General features: G+C 36.2%; 1 protein-coding gene across 1 annotated transcript in view; it reads left to right on the top strand.

Moving 5' to 3' along the window:
• The window catches only part of TOPAZ1 (testis and ovary specific TOPAZ 1), a 102,300-nt gene that overhangs the window by 14,357 nt on the left and 63,690 nt on the right, over nt 1–24,253 (top strand). Inside the window, 6 exon segments of the mRNA XM_040479588.1 lie at nt 17–144; nt 15,663–15,727; nt 19,612–19,748; nt 21,145–21,230; nt 21,961–22,086; nt 23,666–23,729. Coding sequence (XP_040335522.1) covers nt 17–144; nt 15,663–15,727; nt 19,612–19,748; nt 21,145–21,230; nt 21,961–22,086; nt 23,666–23,729 — 606 coding nt within the window.

Raw genomic sequence — 24,253 nt, 5'->3', positions numbered from 1 at the left:
TATTCTTTCTTTTCAGCAAATGAGATAAAACATGATTCCAAAGGTGAAAACATTTCCCTAGGGGAAATTACTAATGAGACCTCTGAAAGTGAAAATCTGGAAGACTTCAGTGAACACATAAAAAGTTCAGACTTGGATGAAAAGGTACAAGAGACTTGCATTTTCTTATTTCCTGGTCTAAACAGTGGTAATGCAGAATTTCATCTTAACAATGCTATCAGTAGTTCAGACTTGGATGAAAAGGTACTGTGGGAATCTTCTGCATTTTCTTATTTCTTGGTCTAAATAGTTATAATACAGAAATTCATCATAACAGTGTGGTCAGGTGACAAGTGTAACGCCTTTTTATTGAGGAAAAGAATTGCATCATTCTCGTAAGGATATATTGTTTGATGCTTTGCATAAGCACACTATTTACAAGTTTCACATGTCTGGGAAAATAAGGTGTTTAATTATTATTTAGTTTTTTTGTTTTTTTTTTTTTTTAGTGTCCTGAAGTTGGTCTCAAACGTACATAAGTCTCTAAATTATTACTTATTTTTCTGCCTCATTAAACACAAAGTTCTGAATATCACTTGATCTTTAAAATTTAAGAATATCCTAGTGCTCAAGGGCTATGAATGCACACAGCAGTTATTTAACCACAGATCCAGAAGGCATATTGGAGCGATGGCGGAACATACCACTGGCATATGTTATGGGGAAAAGTTTGGATATAAAGTTTGTTCTTGTTTTCTGCCAGAAAATGTGTATGATTGTGCTGACCTTTTGCATAATTCATTTGACCTCCTAGGCAACTATTTCATACTTTCTTTTTTCTCATTATTCCTCCTCTTTCATCCTCATGGCTAACAACCTAGTTTCCTACTTACCAAGCAAATTGAAATAACTGGAAAAGAACATCCTGATTCCCTACCAAAACATTAGCCACTTAACCTGCATCTGCTCCCCAAACTCCAGCTTCTCTTCAATTACAATAGATGATTTAGCCAAGGATATTCCTTCCACTTATGTGCTAAAGTCCATCTCTTCTCTCTCTCAAAATATTACTGCAGTAATTCTTCTTTTATTGTTGGATTATTCTCATCAATATATAAATATGCTGTTCTCCCATTTTCAAACAGAACAAAAACCTTTACATAGTCCCATTTTTTTTTTTCCAGCTGTCACCCTATTTCTCAAAAGGCCTATCTATACCCACTATTTCTAGTTTCTCTCCTCCAGTTCTCTTGAACCCATTCCAAAGATATTTGCCTTTACTGCAACCAGAATTATCCTTTAACTCTCTGGTTGACCTCCTTGTTGCCAAATCCAATGAACATTTTCTCAGTCTTAATCTTACTTAACCTATCATCATTATTTGTCACAGTTGATCACACTTTCCTTGAAACCCTGACTTTCAGGGTAAACATACTTGCCTGGTTTACTTTTTGCCTTTCTGTCTGCAACTTCCCAACTAATGTTGCTGGTGTCTCCTAATCTCCCTGACCTCTACATATTAGAATGACCTAGAGCCTAGACCATGATGTGTTCTTCTTTCCTATGTAGATTTGCTCTTTAAATGGTCTCATGCAACCTCATTGAATTAAATGCCATCTGTGTGCTAAGACTCTCAAATTTATAACTGCAGCCTGAACTTTCTGAACTGCAGACCTTTATGTCTAGTTGTCTACTGGATTTTTCCACTTGGATGTCCAATTAGACATATAAAACTTAACATGTTCAAACTGAATTCCTAAAACATCTATATACAGCCTACCAGACTCATTTCAGCTGTAGGAACACACGCAGGCTGAAAGTAAAGGGAAGGAAAAAGATGTTCAGTGCAAATGGAAACAAAAAGCTGGTGCAGCTATACTTGTATCAAACAAAATAGACTTTAAAAAAGAGAGTGTAATTAAAGACAAAGAGAAGCAGTACATAATGATAAAGTAGTCAATCCAGCAAGAAAATATAACATTTATAAATATGTATGCACCCAACATAAGAGCGTCAAAGTATATAATATAATTGCATATACTATACAATAATAGTAGAGGACTTTAACATCTTACTTACATCAGTCATCAAAACTGAAAATCAGGGGCACCTGAGTGGCTCAGTTGGTTAAACAGCCGACTTCCACTCAGGTCATGATCTCGCAGTTTGTGGGTTCAAGCCCCACATTGGGCTCTGTGCTGACAGCTCAAAGCCTGGAGCCTGCTTCGGATTCTGTATCTCCCTCTCTCTGCTCCCCCCCTTCACCTCTGCACGCTCTCTCTCTCTCTCTCTCTCTCTCTCTCTCTGAGAAGTAAATAAATATTTAAAAATATCCTTTTAATTAAAAAAAAAAACAACTGAAAATCAGTAAGGAAACATAAACCTTAAATGACATTTTAGACCAGATGGACTTAATAGATATATATGGAACATTCCATCCAAAAGCAGCAGAATATAAATTCCTCTCAAGTTCACACAGAATATTGTCTAGAATAGATAAGGTGTTAGGTCACAAAGCAAGTCTCAGTAAATGCAAGAAGGTTTAAATCCCATCAAGCATATCAAGCATATCTAGCATACCACTATTGTATGAAACTAGAAATAAATTACAAGAGGAAAATCAGAAAAATCACAAATATGTGGAGAATAAACAACATGCTACTGAACAATTGGTGAATCATAGAATAAATCAAAAGAGAAAAAAATACCTAGACACAATGAAAACGGAAATATGGCATACAAAAATCTACAGGATGAAGTAAAAGCAGTTCTGAGAGGGAGGTTGATAGCATGCAGGCCTACCTCCAGAAACAGGAGAAATCTCAATTTAATGGTACATCAGAAAGAACTAGAAAAAGAATAAAGCCAAAAGTTAGTAGGAGGAAGGAAATAATAAAAATCAGAATGGAATAAATGAAATAGAGAATAAAAAGACAGTAGAAAAGATCAGTGGAACCCAAGAGCTGGTTCTTTGAAAAGATAAAATTGACAAGACTTTTGGCCAGACTTAGAAACAACAACAACAAAAACAAGACTCAAATAAAATCAGAAGTGAAAAAGAAGTTATAACTGATACCACAGAAATACTAGGAACTATAGTTACTATGAATTATGAATTATAGACCAAAAACTTGGACAACCTAGAAGAAATAGATAAATTCCTAGAAAGTTATAATTTTCCAAGAGTGAATTATGAAGAAATAGAAAATCTGATTATAATTACTAGTAAGGAGATTGAATCAGCAATCAAAAACCTCCCAAAAATTAAAGTCCAGGACCACTGGACTTCATTGGTGAATTCTATCAGACATTCAAAGATTTAACACCTACTCTCCTTCACAAACTTTTTCCAATAACTGAAGAGGAGGAAACAGTTCCAAACTCATTTTACAAGGCCTGATACTAAAACCAGACACAGATACCACAAAAAAACGAAAATTACAGGCCAAGATCCCTAATAAACACAGGTGCAGAAACCTTCAACAAAATCAAATTCAACCTTAGGAATTCGATAGTACGTGAAAAGGATCGTGCACCATGATCAAGTGGGATTTATTCCACAGATACAAGGATTATTCAACATCCGCAAATCAAATCAATGTCACATGCCACATTAACAAAATGAAAGATAAAAATGTATGATCATCTCAATAGATACAGAAAAGCATTTGATAAAATTCAACATTCATTGATGATAAAAACTCAACAAAGTGGATAGAGAATGTACCTCAACATAATCAAGACTGTATATGACAAACCCACAGCTAATGTCATATGCAACAGTGAAAGGTTAAAAGCTTTTCCACTGAGATCAAGAACAAGACAAGGATTCCCACTGTCCCTACTTTTATTCGACATAGCATTGGAAGTCCTAACAAGGACAGTTAGGCAAGAAAAAGAAATGAAAGATATCCAGATTGGAAAGGAAGAAGTAAAACCATCACTATTTGCTGGTGACGTGATATTATATATAGAAAACCCTCAAGACTCCACCATTAAAGGTGTTAGAACTAATAAATGGATTCAGTAAAGTTTCAGGACACAAAGTTAATAGTTAGGCAAGAAAAAGAAATAAAAGATATCCAGATTGGAAAGGAAGAAGTAAAACCATCACTATTTGCTGGTGACGTGATATTATATATAGAAAACCCTCAAGACTCCACCACTAAAGGTGTTAGAACTAATAAATGGATTCAGTAAAGTTTCAGGACACAAAGTTAATATTCAAAAATCTGTTGTGTTTCTGTATAATAATAGCTATCAACAAAAGAAATCCAAAAAATCCCATTTATGGGCACATCAAAAAGAGTAAAATACCTATGAATAAATTTAACCAAAAACTATAGGTTACACTGAAAACTGTAAGACATTGGAGTGCCTGAGTGGCTCAGTTGGTCAAGCATCCAACTTCGGCTTAGGTCATGATCTCATGGTTCATGAGTTCAAGCCCTGTGTCGGGGTCTATGCTGATGGCTCAGAGCCTGGAGCCTGCTTTGGATTTTCTCTCCCTCTCTCTCTCTTTCTCTCTCTGCCCCTCTGCACTCGTGTTCTGTCTATCCCTCTCTCTCAAAGATAAACATTTGAAAAAATTTAAAAAACTATAAGACATTGATGAAAGAAATTAAAGACACAAATAAATGGAAAGATATTCTGTGCCCATGGATTGGAAGAATTAATATTGGTAAAATGACCATACCACCCGAAGCAATGTACAGATTTGATGCAATCCCTATCAAAATTCCAATGGCATTTTCCACAGAACAAGAAAAAATACTTCTAAAATGTATATGGAACCACAAAAGACCTTGAATAGCCAAAGTAGTCTTAAAAAGGAACAAAGCCAGAGGTATCACACTCCCTGATTTCAAACTATACCATAAACCTATAGTAATCAAAACAGTATGGTGTTAGCATAGAAACACACATAGATTAGTGGAACAGAATAGACAGCCCGGAAATAGACCCAAGTATATATGGTCAATTAATTTACGATAAAGGAAGTAAGGACATACAATGGGGGAAGGACAGTCTCTTCAGTAAATAGTTTTGGAAAAACTGGCCAGCTACATGCAAAAGAATGATTACGGATTACTATTTTGCACCATATACAAAAATTAACTCAAAATGGATCAAAGACTTGACTTTAAGACCTGAAACCATAAAGCCTAGAAGGAAACATAAGCAGTAATCTCCTTGACATAAATCTTAGCAAAGTTTTTTTGCATCTGACTCCAAAGGCAAGGGAAACAAAGCAAAACCAAACAAATGGGACCACACGAAACAGAAAAGTTTCTGCACAGAGAAGGAAACTACCAAACAACAAAATGCAAAGGCAACTTAACGGGAAGAGACATTTGTAAGTCATATATCAGATAAGGGGTTAATGTCCAAAATATGTGAAGAACTCCTACAACTCAATAACAAAGAAAAACAAACAATCTGATTTAAAAATGGGCAGAAGACCTAAATGGGCATTTTCCAAAAGAAGGCATCCAGTTGGTGAACAGACACATGAAAAGGTACTCAACATCACTCATGATCATGGAAATGTAAATCAAAACCACAGTGAGATATCACCTTAACATCTGTCTGAATGGTTGTTATTCAAAAGACAAGGAATAACAAATGCTGGTGAGGATATGGAGAAAAAGATACAGAGAAAACTTTTGTATACTGTTGGTAAGAGTGTAATTTGGTATAACCACTATGGAAAAAAAGTATGGCCGTTCCTAAAAAAAACTAAAAATAGAACTACCATACAATCTAGCAGTTCCCCTACAGGGTATCCAAAAAAACCAAAAATATTAATTCAAAAAGATACATGCACTCCTGTGTTCATTGCAGTATTATTTACCAGTATTACACTAAGTAAAGTAAGTCAGGCAAAGAAAAATAAATATTTTATGATTCAGTATTTGGAATCAAAACAACAACCACAATAAAACCCAGACTCAAAGATATAGAGAACAGATTGGTTGTTGCCAAACAGGAGGGGGGGTTGTGGTGGGGCAAAATGGGTAAAGGGTGGTCAAAAGGTACAAACTTTCAGTTATAAAATAAGGGGGTAAAATCTACAGCATAGGGAATATAGTTAATATTGTATTCACTTTGTATGGTGACAGATGGTAATTAGATCAGTTGTGATCATTTTGTAATGTGTACAAATGCCAAAGCGTTATGTTGTACACCTGAAATTAATGTAATATTGTATGTCAGCTATATCTCAATAAAAAATTAAGAAAGAATTTTTTAAATTTTTTAAAAAATGAACTTCTGGGGCGCCTGGGTGGTGCAGTCGGTTAAGCGTCCGACTTCAGCCAGGTCACGATCTCGCGGTCCGTGAGTTCGAGCCCCGCGTCAGGCTCTGGGCAGATGGCTCAGAGCCTGGAGCCTGTTTCCGATTCTGTGTCTCCCTCTCTCTCTGCCCCTCCCCTGTTCATGCTCTGTCTCTCTCTGTCCCAAAAATAAATAAACGTTGAAAAAAAAAATTAAAAAAAAATAAAAATAAAAAATGAACTTCTGTTATATATCCCCTCCTCTACCACAAACTAGTTCCTCCTATAATCTTCTCCTTCTCTGTTAATGGCAACTCCATCCTTTATAATTGTTCAGACTCAAAACCTTGGGTTTCCTTTCTTTTTCTCTCAGTCCATACCCAGACTGCAAGGAAAACCTGCAGGCTTTACCATCAGATGTCTAGAAACTGTCCACTTTTCATCACCCCTCACCAATACCACACAGACCCAAGTGAGGGTCATCTCTTGCCTGATTTATTACAGTCACCTTCTAGTAGATCTCCTGCTTCTAATTTTGTTCTCTTGTGGTTTATTCTCGACACAGCATGAGTTAGATCATGTCATTATTTTGTTTCAGACTCTCCATTAGTTTCTAATGACATTCAGATTCAAAGCCAAAGTCCTTACTGTGACCTGTAGTGCCCTGTATCTGTCTCCTGTACTCCTTCCCCACCTTGTTATCTCTCTGATCTCTTATACTCCTATCCATATCCATTTCACCCTGACCACACTAGCCTCCTTGCTGTTCTTAAAACATAGTAGGCTTTCTCCTACTTCAGGGCCTTTGCTCTCGCTATTTTGTCTGCCTGGGATGTTCTCCTAAAAATAGTACAGCTGGTTCTCATACTTCCTTCACATCTTTACTCTGGTTTCGTGTTCTCAGAGATAACTTTCCTGGCCATTCAACCTGAAACTTCAAATGTTCTCCTTTCTCTCAACATTTCATATTCCCCTTTCTTATATTTATTATGGTTTAACATTCTACACATTTACTTTTTTATGTTTATCTCTTCCTGCTAGAGTGAAGCTCCATGAAAGCAAGGATTTTTGTCCATTTTGCTTACTACTAAATCTCTAGCACCTAGATCAGTGGCTGATACGGAGTAATAACACAAATAATTGTTGAATACATATTGAATATGAACTCCATTTGAAAAGTCTTTAAGTGCTATAAGAGTCTTATAACACAAAGAATCTTACAAAGTACTTGCTTAATGGTTTGATGATAACAGCCAGTATGTACTCAGCCTTTATCATAATGCCAGCCAGCCACTGTTAAATGCCTAGTATGGGTTATCACATTTTATCCACATAATATAATGAGATGCTGCTCAGGAGCCCCCCAGACCACCCTCAGATTTGGTGATTTGCTAGAACTTACAGAGGTCAGCAAAGCTGTTAATACGTGAGATTACATTTTATTACAGTGAAAGAGTGTACATTAAAATCCACAAACAAGAGTCACATAGGGCAGAGTCCAAGAGAAACCAGGCACAGGTTTCCAGCTGTCCTTTCTCAGTAGAGCCATGTAGACACTGCTTGCTCCTCCCAGCAATGATGCATAGCAACACAGAGAGGAATGCTAGCCAAAGGAATTTACTTGAGCCCTGGTCAGTCTTTTTTGGGGTCAGTCACATTGGCATGTCTGACTGCATGTGTCGCTGACCTCGATCACTCAGTCTCTCCATACCCTCCAGAGGTCAGGCTGGATACCAGATGACCTGAGGCCCCCACCATAAATCAGATTGTTAGTTTAGACTGTCTAGAGTGGCCCAAAGCCCCTACCATGAATTACACTATTAGTATACACTGTCTGGTCCCAGACGCCCAAGCAAGCAAAAACACATTACCAAAGGCAGCACATTCCAAGGGCTTAAAAGTTCCCTCCAAGGAGTAGATCAAGGACCATAGCTTCAATGTACACAGTATAGACAACCCTGACTTGCTGAGTTACTCATTTGCTGCACATGGGGCATGTGCTATTATTCTTTTTAATAGATGAAGAAACAGATTTTGAGTCTGTATCTTGTCCAAGGTCTCACAGCAGAGTCCCTTGACTTATAGTATAGCAAGGGTTGGCAAAGTTTTTTTCAAAGGGCTAGATGGTAAAATTCCTGTATGGCTTTGTGGGCCCTATAGTTGCTGTTGCAACTCTGCCGTCATAACATGAAAGAAGCCATAGACAATATATAAACAAATAGCAGTTGCTATATTCAAGTAAATCTTTACAAAAACAGGCAGGCTGTAGCTTGCCAGCCCTTGCTCTGAAGCATTAAAAACAAACAAACGGGCGCCTGGCTGGCTCAGTTGGTTAAGCATAGGACTTTGGCTCAGGTCATGATCTTGCGGTTCGTGGGTTTGAGCCCCGTGTCAGACTCTGTGCTGACAGCCCAGAACCTGGAGCCTGCCTCAGATTCTGTGTCTCCTTCTCTCTTTGCCCTTCCCCAACTTGTGCTCTGTCTCTGTCTCTCAAAAATAAATGAATGTTAAGACAAAATAACAAAAACTAGTTTGTACTCTGTTCTACTTAAAGCTGAGGAAAAGACTTAATCCATTTGTTCCTGTAAGGATAGATTTTAGGAGATGTTTGCCAGAAGTCACTGAATTCTTAACACTGTAAATATTTTCAAGATGTAGACTATTTTTGGCATTAATTATTTTAAAATAATCCACAGGATTGTTTAGTTGCTTCCTAGTATAGTAAGATTTTTGGTTTTGTTTAAGAAAAGGGGATGATACATTTATTCTTCTAATATTATGGTAAGCTTCAAAGTACCAACTCTAGAAAATAATCATGACCAGACAGTAATATTTGTCTTTAAGATATCTGGCCTCCGGGCTGCCTGGGTGGCTCAGTTGGTTGAGTGTCCGACTTCGGCTCAGGTCATGATCTCACGGTTCATGAGTTCGAACCCCACATCGGGCCCTGTGCTGACAGCTCAGAGCCTGGAGCCTGCTTCGAATTTTGTGTCTACCTCTCTCTCTGCCCCGCCCCCACTCTTGCTCTTTCTCTGTCTTTCACAAATAAATAAATGTTAAAAAAAATTTTTTTTAAGATATCTGGCCCCCAAATTTGGGAATTAAACTTTGTCTCTCTCTCACTTTACATTTTAGGAATTTGAGGGGATAAATAGATTGACTTTAGGACATATGTATGGCCTACTACTTTTCTCCTTTTACATAGTTTTCTGTGAATTTTTATAAATGCTTCCTTACTGATATTTTGTATATATTTATATAATACTTATGGGATAAATATTCATGGAATAAGTATATGTATATTCTGTCTTTTCCAGTGACCTTTTATTTTTGTCTTGTGTATGTAACAATTTTTAAATTTAACCATGATAGGAATTACTTAATTCTAGTTTTGAACCCCATATAGCTAAAATGCTAGTATACCGTTTTAAAATTTTTTTATTTTGAAATAATTGTAGATTCACAGGAAGTTGCGAAAGTAGTATAGAGAGGACCTGTGTATCCTCCACCTGGTTTTTTCCTGTGATTGCGTCTTTAAATGCAATACCAGAAGCAGGAATCTGATATTAAACGTATAGTATATATACCTCTCTGTATTTTATTAAATGAGCAGACTCTTTTAGCCACCACTGCAATCAAGGTAAAGAGTTATTCTATCACTGTAAATATCTCGCTTATGTTATTCCTTGGTTATACTTTTCTCCCTAACTCTAACATTCCTAACCTTAGCCAACCATTAATCTGTTTTCCATCTCTGTAATTTTGGTATTTTGAAATAGATGTAGATTTGCTGGAGGTTGACTAGAAGATTATCACTTTTGTTACTATTCGAAAAGAACCAGCTTTGGTTTTATTAATTTTTTTTCTCTGTTGCTCTGTTGTTTTCTATTTTACTGATTTCTGCTGATCATTACTTTCTCCTTTTTTCTGCTTACTTTGGATTTAATCTGCCATTCATTTTGTAGTTGCCTTTTTTTTAAATTTTTTTAATGTTTATTCATTTTTGAGAGACAGAGTATCAGAGTGCAAGCCGGGGGTGGGGCAGAGAGAGAGGGAGGCACAGAATTCGAAGCAGGCTCCAGGCTCTGAGCTGTCAGCACAGAGCCTTACACGGGGCTCGAACTCACAAACCGTGAAATCGTGACCTGAGCTTAAGTCAGAGGCTTAACCAACTGAGCCACCCAGGCACCCCTCTTTTTGTAGTTTCTTAAGGTTACAACTGGGGTCACTGATTTAAAACTTATTTTCTGAGACAATTTAGTGCTATAAACATATCCATAAATACTGCCTTAGCAGGATCCCACATTTCTTTTAACTTTGAAATAGTTATAGATTCACCACAGTAGTGGCAAGAAATAACAGAAATCTCATGTACTCTTTACCCAATTTCCCCCAATGGTAACACTGCAAAGCTTTAGTATAATACCACAACCAGAATATTGACACTATAATACAGTCAGAGATACAAAACACTTCCATCACCACAAGGATCCCTTATGTTACCCTTTTATAACCATGCCTGCTTTCTCCCTGCCTCCCCCTAACCTCTCCTTAACCCTTGACAACTGCTACTCTGTTCTTCATTGCTATAATTTTATCATTTCAAGATGTTACAGGGACGCCTGGGTGGCTCAGTTGGTTAAGCGTCCGACTTCAGCTCGGGTCATGATCTCACGGTTCGTGGATTTGAGCCCCGTGTCGAACTCTGTGCTGACAGCTCAGAGCCTGGAGCCTGCTTCGGGTTCTGTGTCTCCCTCTCTCTCTCTCTCTCTGCCCCTCCCCCACTCATGCTCGCTCACTCTCAAAAATAAACATTAAAAAATTTTTTTTAAGTGTATTACATAAATGGAATTAGATATAGTACGTAACCACCTCAGATTGGGGTTTTTTTCACCCAGCATAATGCTCTGGATAGTCATCAAGTTTGTTGCATGTATCAGTAGTTCATTCATTTTGATTGCTTAGCAGTATTCCATGGGATGGGTTACTCCCATTTATTTAAAAGCTGTTCATTCATTGAAGGACAACTGTCTTGTCTCCAGTTTTGGGCTATTTCAAATAAAGCTGCTATAAACATTTGTGTACAGGTTTTTGGTGAATCTAATTTTTAGTTTCTCTGGGATCAATGCCCAAGTCTGTATTTGCTGGGTTGTATGGTAATTGTATGTTTAGGTTTTAACTTAGGTGAGTTAAGCCTCCAGATTACTCTTCCACAGTAGCAGTTAGTTTAAATATTTTTTCGGTTCTTGTAACCTTAGCTGGGCTGTTTGGAGTCTAACCTTAGAGAGATACAGTTCAAGGATCAGCGAGAGATTTGCACCAAGTGTATAGCCAGATTTCAGGGTTTCCTATCTTAGGTTCTCTCCTTTCCTGGATTCTCATCCTTATTTCCCAGTTTCTGACTATGTCCTAAATTTAGCCTTCCAGTGCATTGTTTCAGCAAGGCAAGTTCTTGGCCTTCCCAGGTGATTCCAACTAGGGCCTGCCTTCAGGAATAAAACCATGAAAGCAGAAGAGCTGGTCAGTACTATTCCTTCTTTCCAAGTGTAGACTTTGCTCCAGATTCTGCCTGCTTTTCATATCTTTCCAGTGATTTTTTTAAATATTTTATCTAGGGTTTAGAATTGTTAACTGCAAGAGGATTATCCCAATAAGACATACTCTGCCATTTCTCAAAGTGGATGTATTGTTTATTCTTTTTATACAAACGGTAGCATACCATTCTTTATCTTGCTTTTTAAACTAAATATATAATGGAGATTGTTTCTTTTCAATGTATGTAATTATGCCCTGTTTTTCTAATTGTATAATTATCCACTGTATGGATATACTCTATTCAACAACTTCCACTGTTGGTGGACACTTGCTTTGTTCCCATTTTTTGCAATTTAAATATTGCTGCATTATGTACCCTTGAACATAAGGCATTTTGTATATGTGCAAGCATTTTTGGATTAATTCTTAGAAGTAGAATTGTCAGATTGGCCTACATAAAGATGGCTGTGATTTATACATTCAGCAACATTGGGTAAGAATGCCAGTTTTCTCCCCACACACTAACCAACTCAGTATTAAAATTTTGTCCCATCTGTCTATTTTTACAAATGACTTTTAGTTTTAATTTGCTTTCCTCTTATGAGACTAGTTAGGCATCTTTTAGTATATTTAAAGGCCATTTACATTTTTTATGAACTTCCTTTTTATGTTCTTTGCCCATTTTTCTTCTGAGATTTTGATTTTTTTAGTTGTAGGAACTTTTCATGTATTAAATATATTCTTACATCACTCATCATCAGGGAAATACAAATGAGATATCACTTCACACCTGTCAGAATGGCTAAAATTAACAACTCAAGAAACAACAGATGTTGGCGAGGATTCAGAGAAAGGGGAACCCTCTTACGCTGTTGGTGGAAATGCAAACTGGTGCAGCCACTCTGGAAAACAGTATGAAGGTTCCTTAAAACGTTAAAAATAGAACTACACTATGATCCAGCAATTTTACTGCTAGGTATTTACCCAGAGGGTACAAAAATACTGATTTGAAGGGATACATGCACTTCAATGTTTATAGCAGCATTATCAGCAATACCCAAATTATAGAAAGAACCCAAATGTCCATTGACTGATGAATGGATAAGGAAGTTGTGTATATATACAATGGAATATTACTCAGCCATAAAAAGAATGAAATCTTACCATTTGAAATGACATGGATGGAGCTCTAGAGTAATAGGCTAAACAAAATAAGTCCATCATAGAAGGACAAATACCATATGATTTCACTCATGTGGAATTTAAGAAACAAAACAAATGAACCTGGGTGGGGGGAGGAGGGAAAAGAGAGAAAGGCAAACCATAAAACAGTCTTTAGCTGTAGAGAACAAACTGAGGGTTACTGGAGGGGAGGTGGGCAGGGGAATGGGCTAAGTGGGTGATGGGTATTGAGGAGGGCACTTCTTGTGATGAGCACTGGGTATTCTTTTTTTTTTTTTTTTAATTTTTAACGTTTATTCATTTTTGAGACAGAGAGAGACAGAGCATGAATGGGGGAAGGTCAGAGAGAGGGAGATACAGAATCTGAAACAGGCTCCAGGTTCTGAGCTGTCAGCACAGAGCCCAACGCGGGGCTCGAACTCACGGACCGCGAGATCGTGACCTGAGCCGAAGTCGGATGCCCAACCGACTGAGCCACCCAGGTGCCCCAGCACTGGGTATTCTAATGAAGCTCTTCCCCATTTCAAGATTTAAAATTTTTCTTCTGTATTTCCTCCTGGTGTTTTTTTCTGTTGTTTTTTATTATGTTTGAATTTTTTATCTATCTGAATCTAAAATTTATCTTAGGAGAAAGAAGGTAGAAACAATGTAACCTTTAAAAAATTTTTTTTGACAAATGGCTTTTGTGTGCTCTGTATTCTCCAGCATAAGAAAATATCTAACATATTTATATCCACACCTGTTGGTATCATAATTTATGGTTTCTGCTTCTGGTATCATGCTTAGTCTTTCTCTACCCTCCAAATTATACCTCTATTTTGTTTTTGCTATTTCTGTTATTTTTTGTATTTAAATCTTTAATGAACCTAAAAAGTATTTTGACATATGGTGAGTTGGTACCAAACTTATTTTCTATCCAGTTAGCTAGACTGTTGTTCTACTTCCATTTATTGTATCATTTTTTCACAAATTTCAAATGCTATCTTTAAATTTTTCAAATTTTTATGTATGGAACTATTCCTTCTCTTTTGTTTCATTGATTGCCCAGGTCCTTTTACTGATACCATATTGTCAGTTATTTGAAAAATAAAAATGGCAAGCAAAATAAAAATAAAACAAGGAACGCTTACTTTAAAAGATTCTGAAATGTATTTTAAATCTAAAATATTTTTTGGCTGTTCTTACATTTTCCTAAGAGTTCTTTAAACTCATATGTAAAGTAGTTTTTAAAGTGTATGAATTAATTTAGGGAGAACTAACATCTTTACATTTAATAATCTCATTCAGGGGGCCCCTGGGTGGCTCAGTTGGTTGAGTGTTGGACTTCAGCTCTGGTCATGATCTCACTGCTGGTGGGTTTGAGCCCTGCATCAGGCTCTGCTGACAGCTCCGATCCTGGAGCCTGCTTCAGATTCTGTGTCTCCCTCTCTCTCTGCCCTCCTTAGCTCGCACTCTGTCTGTCTCTCTGTCAAAAATAAATAAACACTTAAAAAAATTTTTTTAATCTCATTCAGGAACATAGTATATTTTTGTATTTGTTGATGTTTTATGTTTCTCACTTGATTTTTCTAATTTTCTTCGTAACAATAGTATATGCAGTGTGTATCATTATGTAATGTGTGATTATGTACTTTAAAAAAGAATAGTTGCTAAGAGAGTACATTTTCAGAGTTCTCATCACAAGGAGAAAATTTTTTTCTTGTTTTCTTTTTTTTGCTGTATGTCTGTGAAAAGATGGATGTTAGCTGAACCAGTTGTAATGATCTGACGATATATATAAACCCAACCATCATGCTGTATGCTTTAAACTTATACCATAATATGTATCAATTAATTCTCAATAAGACTGGAAAAATGTTTAATAATTAAAAAATAATTTTTTAAAATTGAAAAGACTTGAAAGATATAAAGTAAGCTATTAAATGGTTATCTCTGCTCAAATGATAGGTGATTTGGAGGTTTGTTTTCTTGGTGCTTGCCTGTTTTTTCAAAAGTTTAATATTTAAGCATTTAGAACTTTCTTATAATTGGAAAGTCACAATTCCAGAACACTAATGTGAAATGTTTTAAGTATAGTGATATATAAAATACATACAAATACTTCCTTTTTTAATTTTTTTAAAATTTATTTTTAAGAGAGACAGAGTGCGAGCAGCAGGGGAAGAGAGAGAGAGGGAGACAGAGAATTGAAAGCAGGCTCCAGGCTCCAAATTGTCAGCACAGAGCCTGACACAGGGCTTGAACTCATGAACCACGAGATCATGACCTGAGCTGAAGTCCGATGCTTAACCGACTGAGCCACCCAGGCACCCCATATAGATACTTCTAATGAGAAAAATAAATTTGTGTTCATAAATACCATCTGAAAATAAAAATCATTTGAAGCTTTTTATCTGAAAGAAAACAAATGTAACTTTAATTGTTCATAATAACTTTAAATGACAGCCTGTATAATTAAAAGTGATGTCAAAAGCTGAGAAAATATATTATTTCTATTAGTTTTTTTCTTAAGCAACAGTGGAATTTTTAAATCAATATTCATTATTTTAAATAATACAGAGTTGTGTTTTTTGTTGGCCATCAGGTGGTGGTTTAATTAACATCTAATAAATTCTAATATGTCTGGTAAGCCTCAGCTTAATATGGAATACAGATACTCACTTGTACTTTTTAACCATAATCTCCTTATAGCATAGATTTTCAGAAGAGGTGACTATTAAAGAAGAAAAAGAAAATATTTTTGAAGTTTGCAAAAGGTCTGTAACATTTTTAATTATGTAACTTTAAAATAGTCAAATAATTTGTATTTTGAGTGTGTTTTTCATTCTCTGCTTTATGTACTTGGGCCACTATGCCGTAAGCCATATATGGGTATTATTAAATTGGTGTATCAGGTACACACAGATGTCAGTGATACTGTAAGTTACCTTAAAGCTGTCACAAAGATTTTTGAGCCATTAAAATATTTTTCAAGGAAGGAGTAAAGAGTAGTGATAAAAGAAAAAAGAATGTGTACATGACATTTGTGAAGGTAAAAGCAGCTGAAATCAGATGAATATTGCAGTTTGCAGGTATCTGACATGGTTGTGGTCATGAGTACTGCAAGTTACAGTACACTCACTAGAATATATGCAAATACAAAACTTAGAGTTGGAAGATACCTTGGAGATCACCTGACCATCGTGCACTCCCATTTTGCTGTTGAGGCAAGGTACACTCAAATCAGGTGACAAATGTGTTCAAGTCTTTTTATGTTAAGACGTAGTTTTCAAAGTGTGATTCTTGTAGTGGCAGCAGCATCTGGGAATGAGTCAGAAATGCAAATTATTTGGTCCCATCCCTGATTTGCTAAATCAGAAACTCTGGAGATGGAGCCCATCAGTCTGTGTTTCAACAGCGCCCCTTAGCTAGTCCTAAGATGTGCTCAAGTTTGAGAACCATTGTATTAAGGAAAAGCTAGGTAAGAATTAGATTGGCACAGAAACCCAGTACGATTCATGACCATTTGAAAATTTTTAAAGGAAAAAAATGACAATTTAACTTTTTTATTCTATTGAAAGCATTTTGCTTACAAACTAGTGTCATTGCAGCCTGCAGAGTTTTATCATGATTTTGGATCTACCATAATGACCAGGAATGTTGACATTGAAGTCACTACATTACCCTTGGCTTCAGTCATCCAATCAAAAACAAAAAGAGTTTTACTAGATCATCTCTTCCATCTGTAAAATTCCATAATTCTTATTTGTTTATTGTATGTTATTGCTTTTGTTTTGAGGGAGGTTATTATTGAATGCACATATTAATTATGTCCCAAGTTGGAAAGAGAAGTATCTTTATTTTCTGTGTAATTTTTAAGCCCCGTCAATGCTAGTAAGTTTCAACTGTTGTAAGTGTGGGACCCTTTTCTATTTTTACTCTCCACTGGTACAGGGAACCCCAGCTGAAAAAGCTTGTTAGAATTGTTTTTAAGATAAAATATATTATCTGAGAGATCTTTCTCCAAAAAACTGATTTCCTTATCTATTAGTTGTCTGTTAGTCAGCTTTGAGATACTTCCTCCTCTCCCCCTTGCTTAAGTTATTTCTTTTTCTAGGTAAGTGAAACTCCAGAAAACTCTTTTTTTGGGGGGGGGGGGTTTAATTTAATTTTATTTTAATTTAATTTAATTTTTTATTTTTAAAAATTTACATCCAAATTAGTTAGCATATAGTGCAACAATGATTTCAAGTAGATTCCTTAGTGCCCCTTACCCATTTAGCCCATCCCCCCTCCCACAACCCCTCTAGTAACCCTCAGTTTGTTTTCCATATTTATGAGTCTCTTCTGTTTTGTCCCCCTCCCTGTTTTTATATTATTTTTGTTTCCCTTCCCTTATGTTTGTCTTTCTCTGACTAAAATCACTTAGCATAATACCCTCCAGTTCCATCCACGTAGTTGCAAATGGCAAGATTTCATTCTTTTTGATTTGAGTAACACTCCATTGTATATATATACCACATCTTCTTTATCCATTCATCCATCGATGGACATTTGGGTTCTTTCCATACTTTGACTATTGTTGATAGTGCTGCTATAAACATGGGGGTGCATGTGTCCCTTCGAAACAGCACACCTATATCCCGTGGATAAATGCCTAGTAGTGCAATTGCTGGGTCATAGGGAGTTCTATGTTTAGTTTTTTGAGGAACCTCCATACTGTTTTCCAGAGTGGCTGCACCAGCTTGCATTGCCAGCTACAATGCAAAAGAGATCCTCTTTCTCCGCATCCTCGCCAACATCTGTTGTTGCCTGAGTTGTTAACGTTAGCCATTCTGACAGGTGTGAGGTGGTATCTCATTGTGGTTTTGATTTGTATTTCCCTGATGATGAGTGATGTTGAGCATTTTTTCACGTGTCGGTTGGGCATCTGGATGTCTTCTTTGGAGAAGTGTCTGTTCAAGTCTTTTGCCCATTTCTTCACTGGATTTTTTTGGGGGGGGGTGTTGAGTTTGATGAGTTCTTTATAGATTTTGGATACTGGCCCTTTATCTGATACGTCATTTGGAAATATCTTCTCCCATTCTGTCGGTTGACTTTTAGTTTTGGTGATTGTTTCCTTCACTGTGCAGAAGCTTTTTATTTTGATGAGGTCCCAGTAGTTTTTTTTTGCTTTTGTTTCCCTTGACTCCGGAGATGTGTTGAGTAAGAAGTTGCTGCGGCTAAGATAAAAGAGGTTTTTGCCTGCTTTCTCCTCGAGGATTTTGATGGCTTCCTGTCTTACATTGAGGTCTTTCATCCATTTTGAGTTTATTTTTGTGTATGGTGTAAGAAAGTGGTCCAGGTTCATTCTTCTGCATGTCACTGTCCAGTTTTCCCAGCACCACTTGCTGAAGAGACTGTCTTCATTCCATTGGATGTTCTTTCCTGCTTTGTCCAGCAAACTCTTTTTAAGTTTTTCTAAAATTGGTTATATAGGATCTCACATATTAAAATAGAGTTGAAACTGTTTATTTTTGTTTATTTTTTAACGTTTATTTATATTTGAGAGAGAGAGTAAACGGGGGAGGGGCAGAGAGAGAGGGAGACACAGAACTCCAAAAGGGTTCCAGGCTCTGTGCTATCAGCCCAGAGCCCAGCACAGGGCTCAAACTCACAAACTGTGAGATCATGACCTGAGCCAAAGTCAGATGCTTAACCGACTGAGCCACCCAGGTGCCCCTAGTTGAAACTGTTTAAATCAGCAACCAAGGACAGTAAATTTTTTATACCTTCTTCCCAAAGGAAGCTCTCAAGTACATGTATAAATTTATTAAATATACTTATCCCAAAGAATTAATTTATAACTCATTCTTTTTTCACTATACTATCAATAGAATAATTGGATAATCTTTTCTGTTAGAATGCCAGCTCAGTGCCGCCTTGGACATTTTGTCTGGCATGATCAAAAGTATTCTGCTCAGGGCAGCTGGGTGGCTTGGTCATTTGAGCATCCAACTTCGGCTCAGGTCATGATCTCATGGTTCATGGGTTCGAGCCCTGTGTCGGGCTCTGTGCTGACCGCTCAGAGCCTGGAGAATGCTTCGGATTCTGTGTCTGCCCCTCTCCCTCTGCCCCTCCCCCACTCATGCTCTATCTCGCTCTGTCTCTCAAAAGTGAATAAAGATTGTTAAAAAAAATTTTTTTGGGGCGCCTGGGTGGCTCAGTCGGTTGGGTGGCCGACTTCGGCTCAGGTCATGATCTCGCGGTCAGTGAGTTCAAGCCCCGCGTCGGGCTCTGTGCTGACAGCTCAGAGCCTGGAGCCTGTTTCAGATTCTGTGTCTCCCTCTCTTTGACTCTCCCCTGTTCATGCTCTCTCTGTCTTAAAAATAAATAAACGTTAAAAAAAAAAAAATTAAAAAAAATTTTTTTAAAAAGTATTCTGCTCTAGTTTTAACCCAACCACCTTACTCTTGCCTCTACCCTGGCCATTCAACAACCATTGGTTTTCTATGTAAGAAGGCAGGAACGCTTACTGAAAATAATGAAGAATCATAGTATGGTAACAGTATACAGCATGGTATATAGTATATACATAGTGTTAGGTTGTGTTTCCACTTGATTCTCATTACTTTAAAGGTTTTAGAATAAATTCTGATTCTGTTTTTTTCTGCTCATACAGCAAAGATCCAAAAAGTTCAGAGATGGTTGGTGAATGTCAGTTATCAACATTGGCCCCCAAACCTCTGTGCTTATCATTGCCACCTTTGAATCTAAGTGCTCATCAAGAAGACATATTACTGAAGCCCTGGATGAATGGTACTATTTTCTTAATATAATTATGTTGGCCTTTGATAGTATAGAAATTATGTGGGAGATTTTTTTCACCAAAAGCAAAAAAGGTTAAAAAAATCAAAACCAGCCTAGAATATGTTAAAATTAGGAAGTTTGTACACCTTTACTTAATACTTTTGATGGAACAGTTTCTTAAATATCTGTACTTACGTGATAGTTGTAGTGCAAATAAATTACAGGTTATACCTAAAATATTCATATTTTAGTTGAATATTTTAGAATTATAATGTATTTGAAATTTTGTGTTAGTTTTTTTGAAAATCCATAAAGCTTTTGAACAAAATAAGCTAGATTGAGGAATGAATTTGGAAACAATAAATTTTCTTTGTGTAGCTCACACCTAACTGTCCCTTCCTGTTGTTGACTTTGTGCTTCCTGGTGTCGTGTAGGACTGCAGCATGTCCAGATGATTGTGTGTTTTATCTTAAAAAGCCTTAACCGATTTTGTAATGGAAATTACAGCAAAACTCTGCAGCAGAAACTTCAGCTTTTTCCAAATTCTGTCTGAATGCTGCCAACTGAAAAATGAAATTATTTAAAATAAAAAAATAAAATATCTTTAGAAAAAAACATTTCCAGATGTCCTAATTCTCATTTTAAAGGACCAACATTAAGGAACAGGGTGCCTGGTATATTAGTCAGCTCAGGCAGCCATAATAAAATACCACAGACTAGATGGCCTAAACAACAGAAATTTATTTCACACGGTTCTGGAGGCTAGAAGTCTTAAGATCAGGGTTCTGGCAGGGTCTAGTTTCTAGCTCTCTTCCTGGCTTACAGATGGCTGCCTTCTTGCTAAGTCCTCACATGGCTTTTCCTTGGTGCACTTGCATGGAGAGAGAGCAAGCTCTCTGCTGTCTCTTATAAGAGCATTAATTCCATCAGCTCAGGGTCTCTTCCTTATGACCCCATTTAACCTTAATTAGTTCTGTAAAAGACCCTATGTTCAAATAAACTCACACTGAGGTTTAGGGCTTGAACATATGAATTTGTGGGGTTCATTTCATAACACTTAGGTTTGTCAGTAATTTACTTAGAGATTTTAATTGTCTGTCATATTTGTTTAACATGGAGACTGTCATTTGAGTGCAATGTTCAGTGCTGCTGTTTTAAGGCTTTTAAGAAAGTATCTTCAGCTTAAAATGAGTTTAAAATTTTACAGTTAGGCCTAGAAATACTTAAGGAGCACCAAAGATGTAAATAATTTCACAGGAATACACATGGCAGCATAGTCTGTGAACTGAGTATGAGTGGTCCAAAGTGAAACTTTAAAGCAGATAGTAGTAGTCATCTGTTCATTGTTATGAAGGGAAGAAGCTATAACATATTGGTATTTGATGTGATTCTTAATCATTTCTAGATTTCAGATTTCCAGGAAAACATTCTCTCTTAAAGCTGCAGAATCCTGAAACTTGTGAAATATTTAAGAGGGAAAAAAATGTAGGGGTAAGTCCCCCATTTAAAAAAAAAAATCTTACAAAGCACATATTTTGGTTGTATTTCCCTATCATTTGTTAAGCACTTCTGGACGTTTACACAGTTTGAATGACACTTGGTGATGAGAAGCAGAAAATGAGTAGTAACTCAGAGGATATTCACATGTAATGTAAGAAGTTGAAAGCAGAAGGCTGGGCAGGCGGGGTGGAGAGGGGATATCCAAAACAGAAAATACAGGATGGATAGTTCCTGGTGATAGAAGAGAAAACTAGTGATTTAAAGCTGTTTATAGGAAAAGTTTGTTGTATATATTTTGAATCTGTCATTTCTCTTTTTGTTAATCAGAAAAGCTAAGGAAAATCTGAGTTCTAAATAAATGCATCTGAAATATGGTAAATATTGTAAATAGGACTAACTTTTTGTAAAAGCAAACAGGGCAACTATGTGAGAAAGGGAGGGGATGTAAAAGTTTTAAAAATATGTAAAGTAAAACAGTAGTAACTTTGATGGAGTATTTTCAAAATATTGCAAAAAGTCAGACAAACCACTTTGAGTTGTTTTTTTTCATTATTTTTGAAAATATAGATTAAGTTGGGAGTTTTATTTTTTTATCAAGTCAGCAAGCAATTTGTCTTGGTGCAGTTTTGGGTATAATTTCTGGTTCCTTCAAATGCTTTCTTACCTGATTATGGTATTTTTTTACAGTTAACACAGAAAGAAAATTTATTTAATTTTCTAGGTGTTCCAGAAGCCCCTAGGGTTGATGCTACCCCATAGATACTGCAAATTTCATTTTAATACATTACGTGGCTGTGAGCGATCACAATGCAAGTTTGCTCATGTGCCTGAGCAAGGGGATGAAAAGGTAAAATATGTAAAGTCTTTGAAGTAGAGATTGTTTTCAGATTATCTCAGTTATATGTTTTAAGTCAGATTTTCATTAACCCCTAATAGCATAGATGAGCTTTGTCTGGTTTTGTGCTTTAAATAAATCATCCAATCTGTATTCTTTTGTTTCTGGCTTCTTTTTGCTCAATATTTTTGAGATTCAATATTACAATGAGAAAGACATGTTTATAATTAAATAAAAAAATATAGATGAATCTCTATATTTTTTTATTTAATTATAAACATGTCTTTCTCATTGTAATATTGAATATTCCATTTTGTGAGTATATCAAAATTTATTTTATTGATAAATATTACTTTTGATTCATTGGATTTCTGAATTTGGGAATTACAGTAGTGATGTTATCAGTGTTCTTTCGTGTGTCTCTTGGTGAACATATGTGTACTTCCTGATGGGTTATACTTAAAACTGGAATTGCTGAGTCATAGGATCTGCATATATTCAACGTTAGTTGATAGTACCAAACAGATTTCCAAGGTGGTCTGCCCAATTACACTTTTTCACCAGCAATGTCTGAGAGTTCAGCTTGCTTCATAGCGTTACCAGCTCTTGGTATTTTAATTTTAGCCATTCTAGTGAGTGGGGAGTGATGTCTTCCTTGATGACTTACGAAGCTGAGCATCTTTCAAAATCATTATTGGACACTTGGATACACTCTTTTTGGAAATCTCTAAATATTTTGCCTATATTCTATGGGATTGTCTTTTTCTTATATACCTTAAGAATTCTTTATATATTCTGGGTATAAGTTCTTTATTGAGTATGTGTATAGCAGATAACTTTTACTACTGTAAAGGTTGCCTTTTCACCCTCTTAAGGTGTCTTTTGGTAAACAGAACTTGTTAATTTCTACGTAGTCCGATTCTGTCGATCCTTTTACGGTGTTAACTTTTTGCATCCTGTTGGAGAAATCTTTGCCAAGATCATGAAGATGTTCTCTTATATTTTTTCCTTTAAAAGGTCTGTTGCTTTATCTTGGCATTTAGAACACAAAGCCACCTGGAATTGATTTTTGGTTTTCATGTGAAAACAAGGTCAAGATAAATATTTTTTCCGCATGAGGATCCCTTTGTAAGCCAACACCATTTACTTAAAAAAAAAAAAACATCCTTTTCCCCTGTTGCACTTCAGGGTCACTGTGTCATAAATCAGCTAATTATATATGAGTGGGTCTGTTTCTAGGCTCTTTGTTCTAATCCATTGGTCAGTGTGTTTATCCTTGAGTCAGTAAATGGCTATTTTTTAAATGACCTAAATAAGTTTTTTTTTAATTTTGAATATTCAGGAATTTCCTTCCCTCCCCAATTGCTTGCTAATCTTGCTATTTCCTTGACTATTTCTTTGTCAGAACATCTGTAAAATTAAGTTTTTATAGTGAATTCAGTATATATTTCAAATCTGTGAGTTAACCAACATCAGTTTTTTTATTCCATTGCTGTAAGTTCACTTTGAGAATAAGCAGAAAGATAGGATTGAAATTTTGTCTTCTTTATGAAATATAAAAAGGTAACGTTATATTTTTCATTACTTGTAGGTTTGTATGGATGTGTTTAAGAAATATATAAGCATCAACGAGCTGTGTTTGCTACAACGTGCAGGTATGAGACAGGGATGATTACTATAAATTCAGGAATGTGAGTATTTCAAGCAATGTGCAATTGTATCTTACAGTTTGAAAGTAAATTCAATACTTGTAAGTATGAAAACTGAATGCCTTAGAGTGGCTCTATTGGTGTTATAAATGATTAAAAATAAGTATGGCATTTTGGTTACTAAAAAATTATAATCCACCTAGCACTATCATTTTCTAAAACCAAATTGCATGATATAGATAGAAATTTTATGTATGTGTGTAAGACAAAAATATAACATAGATAATTGGCTTAAAATCTTTCTGAAGGGATGTTTCAGAAACTAGATCTTCCCTACGTCTTTATCCTTCTCTTTTAACACTTACCCCTCGAGGCCGATGCACCATCCATACTGAGTTCTGTTCAGTTCCCTAAGCAGGACAGGCTGTGTCATAATATCAGAGCTACTGCTGTCCCTGCTGTCTATCTGGGATGCCTTTCTTTCATCCGTCTTCCCCACAGCAAAGACCTATTTATCTCGCAAGTTTTAG

The sequence above is a fragment of the Herpailurus yagouaroundi genome, unplaced genomic scaffold (assembly GCF_014898765.1).
Source record: "Herpailurus yagouaroundi ecotype Mexico unplaced genomic scaffold, PumYag 159, whole genome shotgun sequence".
Lineage (NCBI taxonomy): Eukaryota > Metazoa > Chordata > Mammalia > Carnivora > Felidae > Herpailurus > Herpailurus yagouaroundi.
The sequence above is the reverse complement of the archived record's forward strand: the minus strand, read 5'-3'. Positions and strand labels throughout refer to the sequence as shown.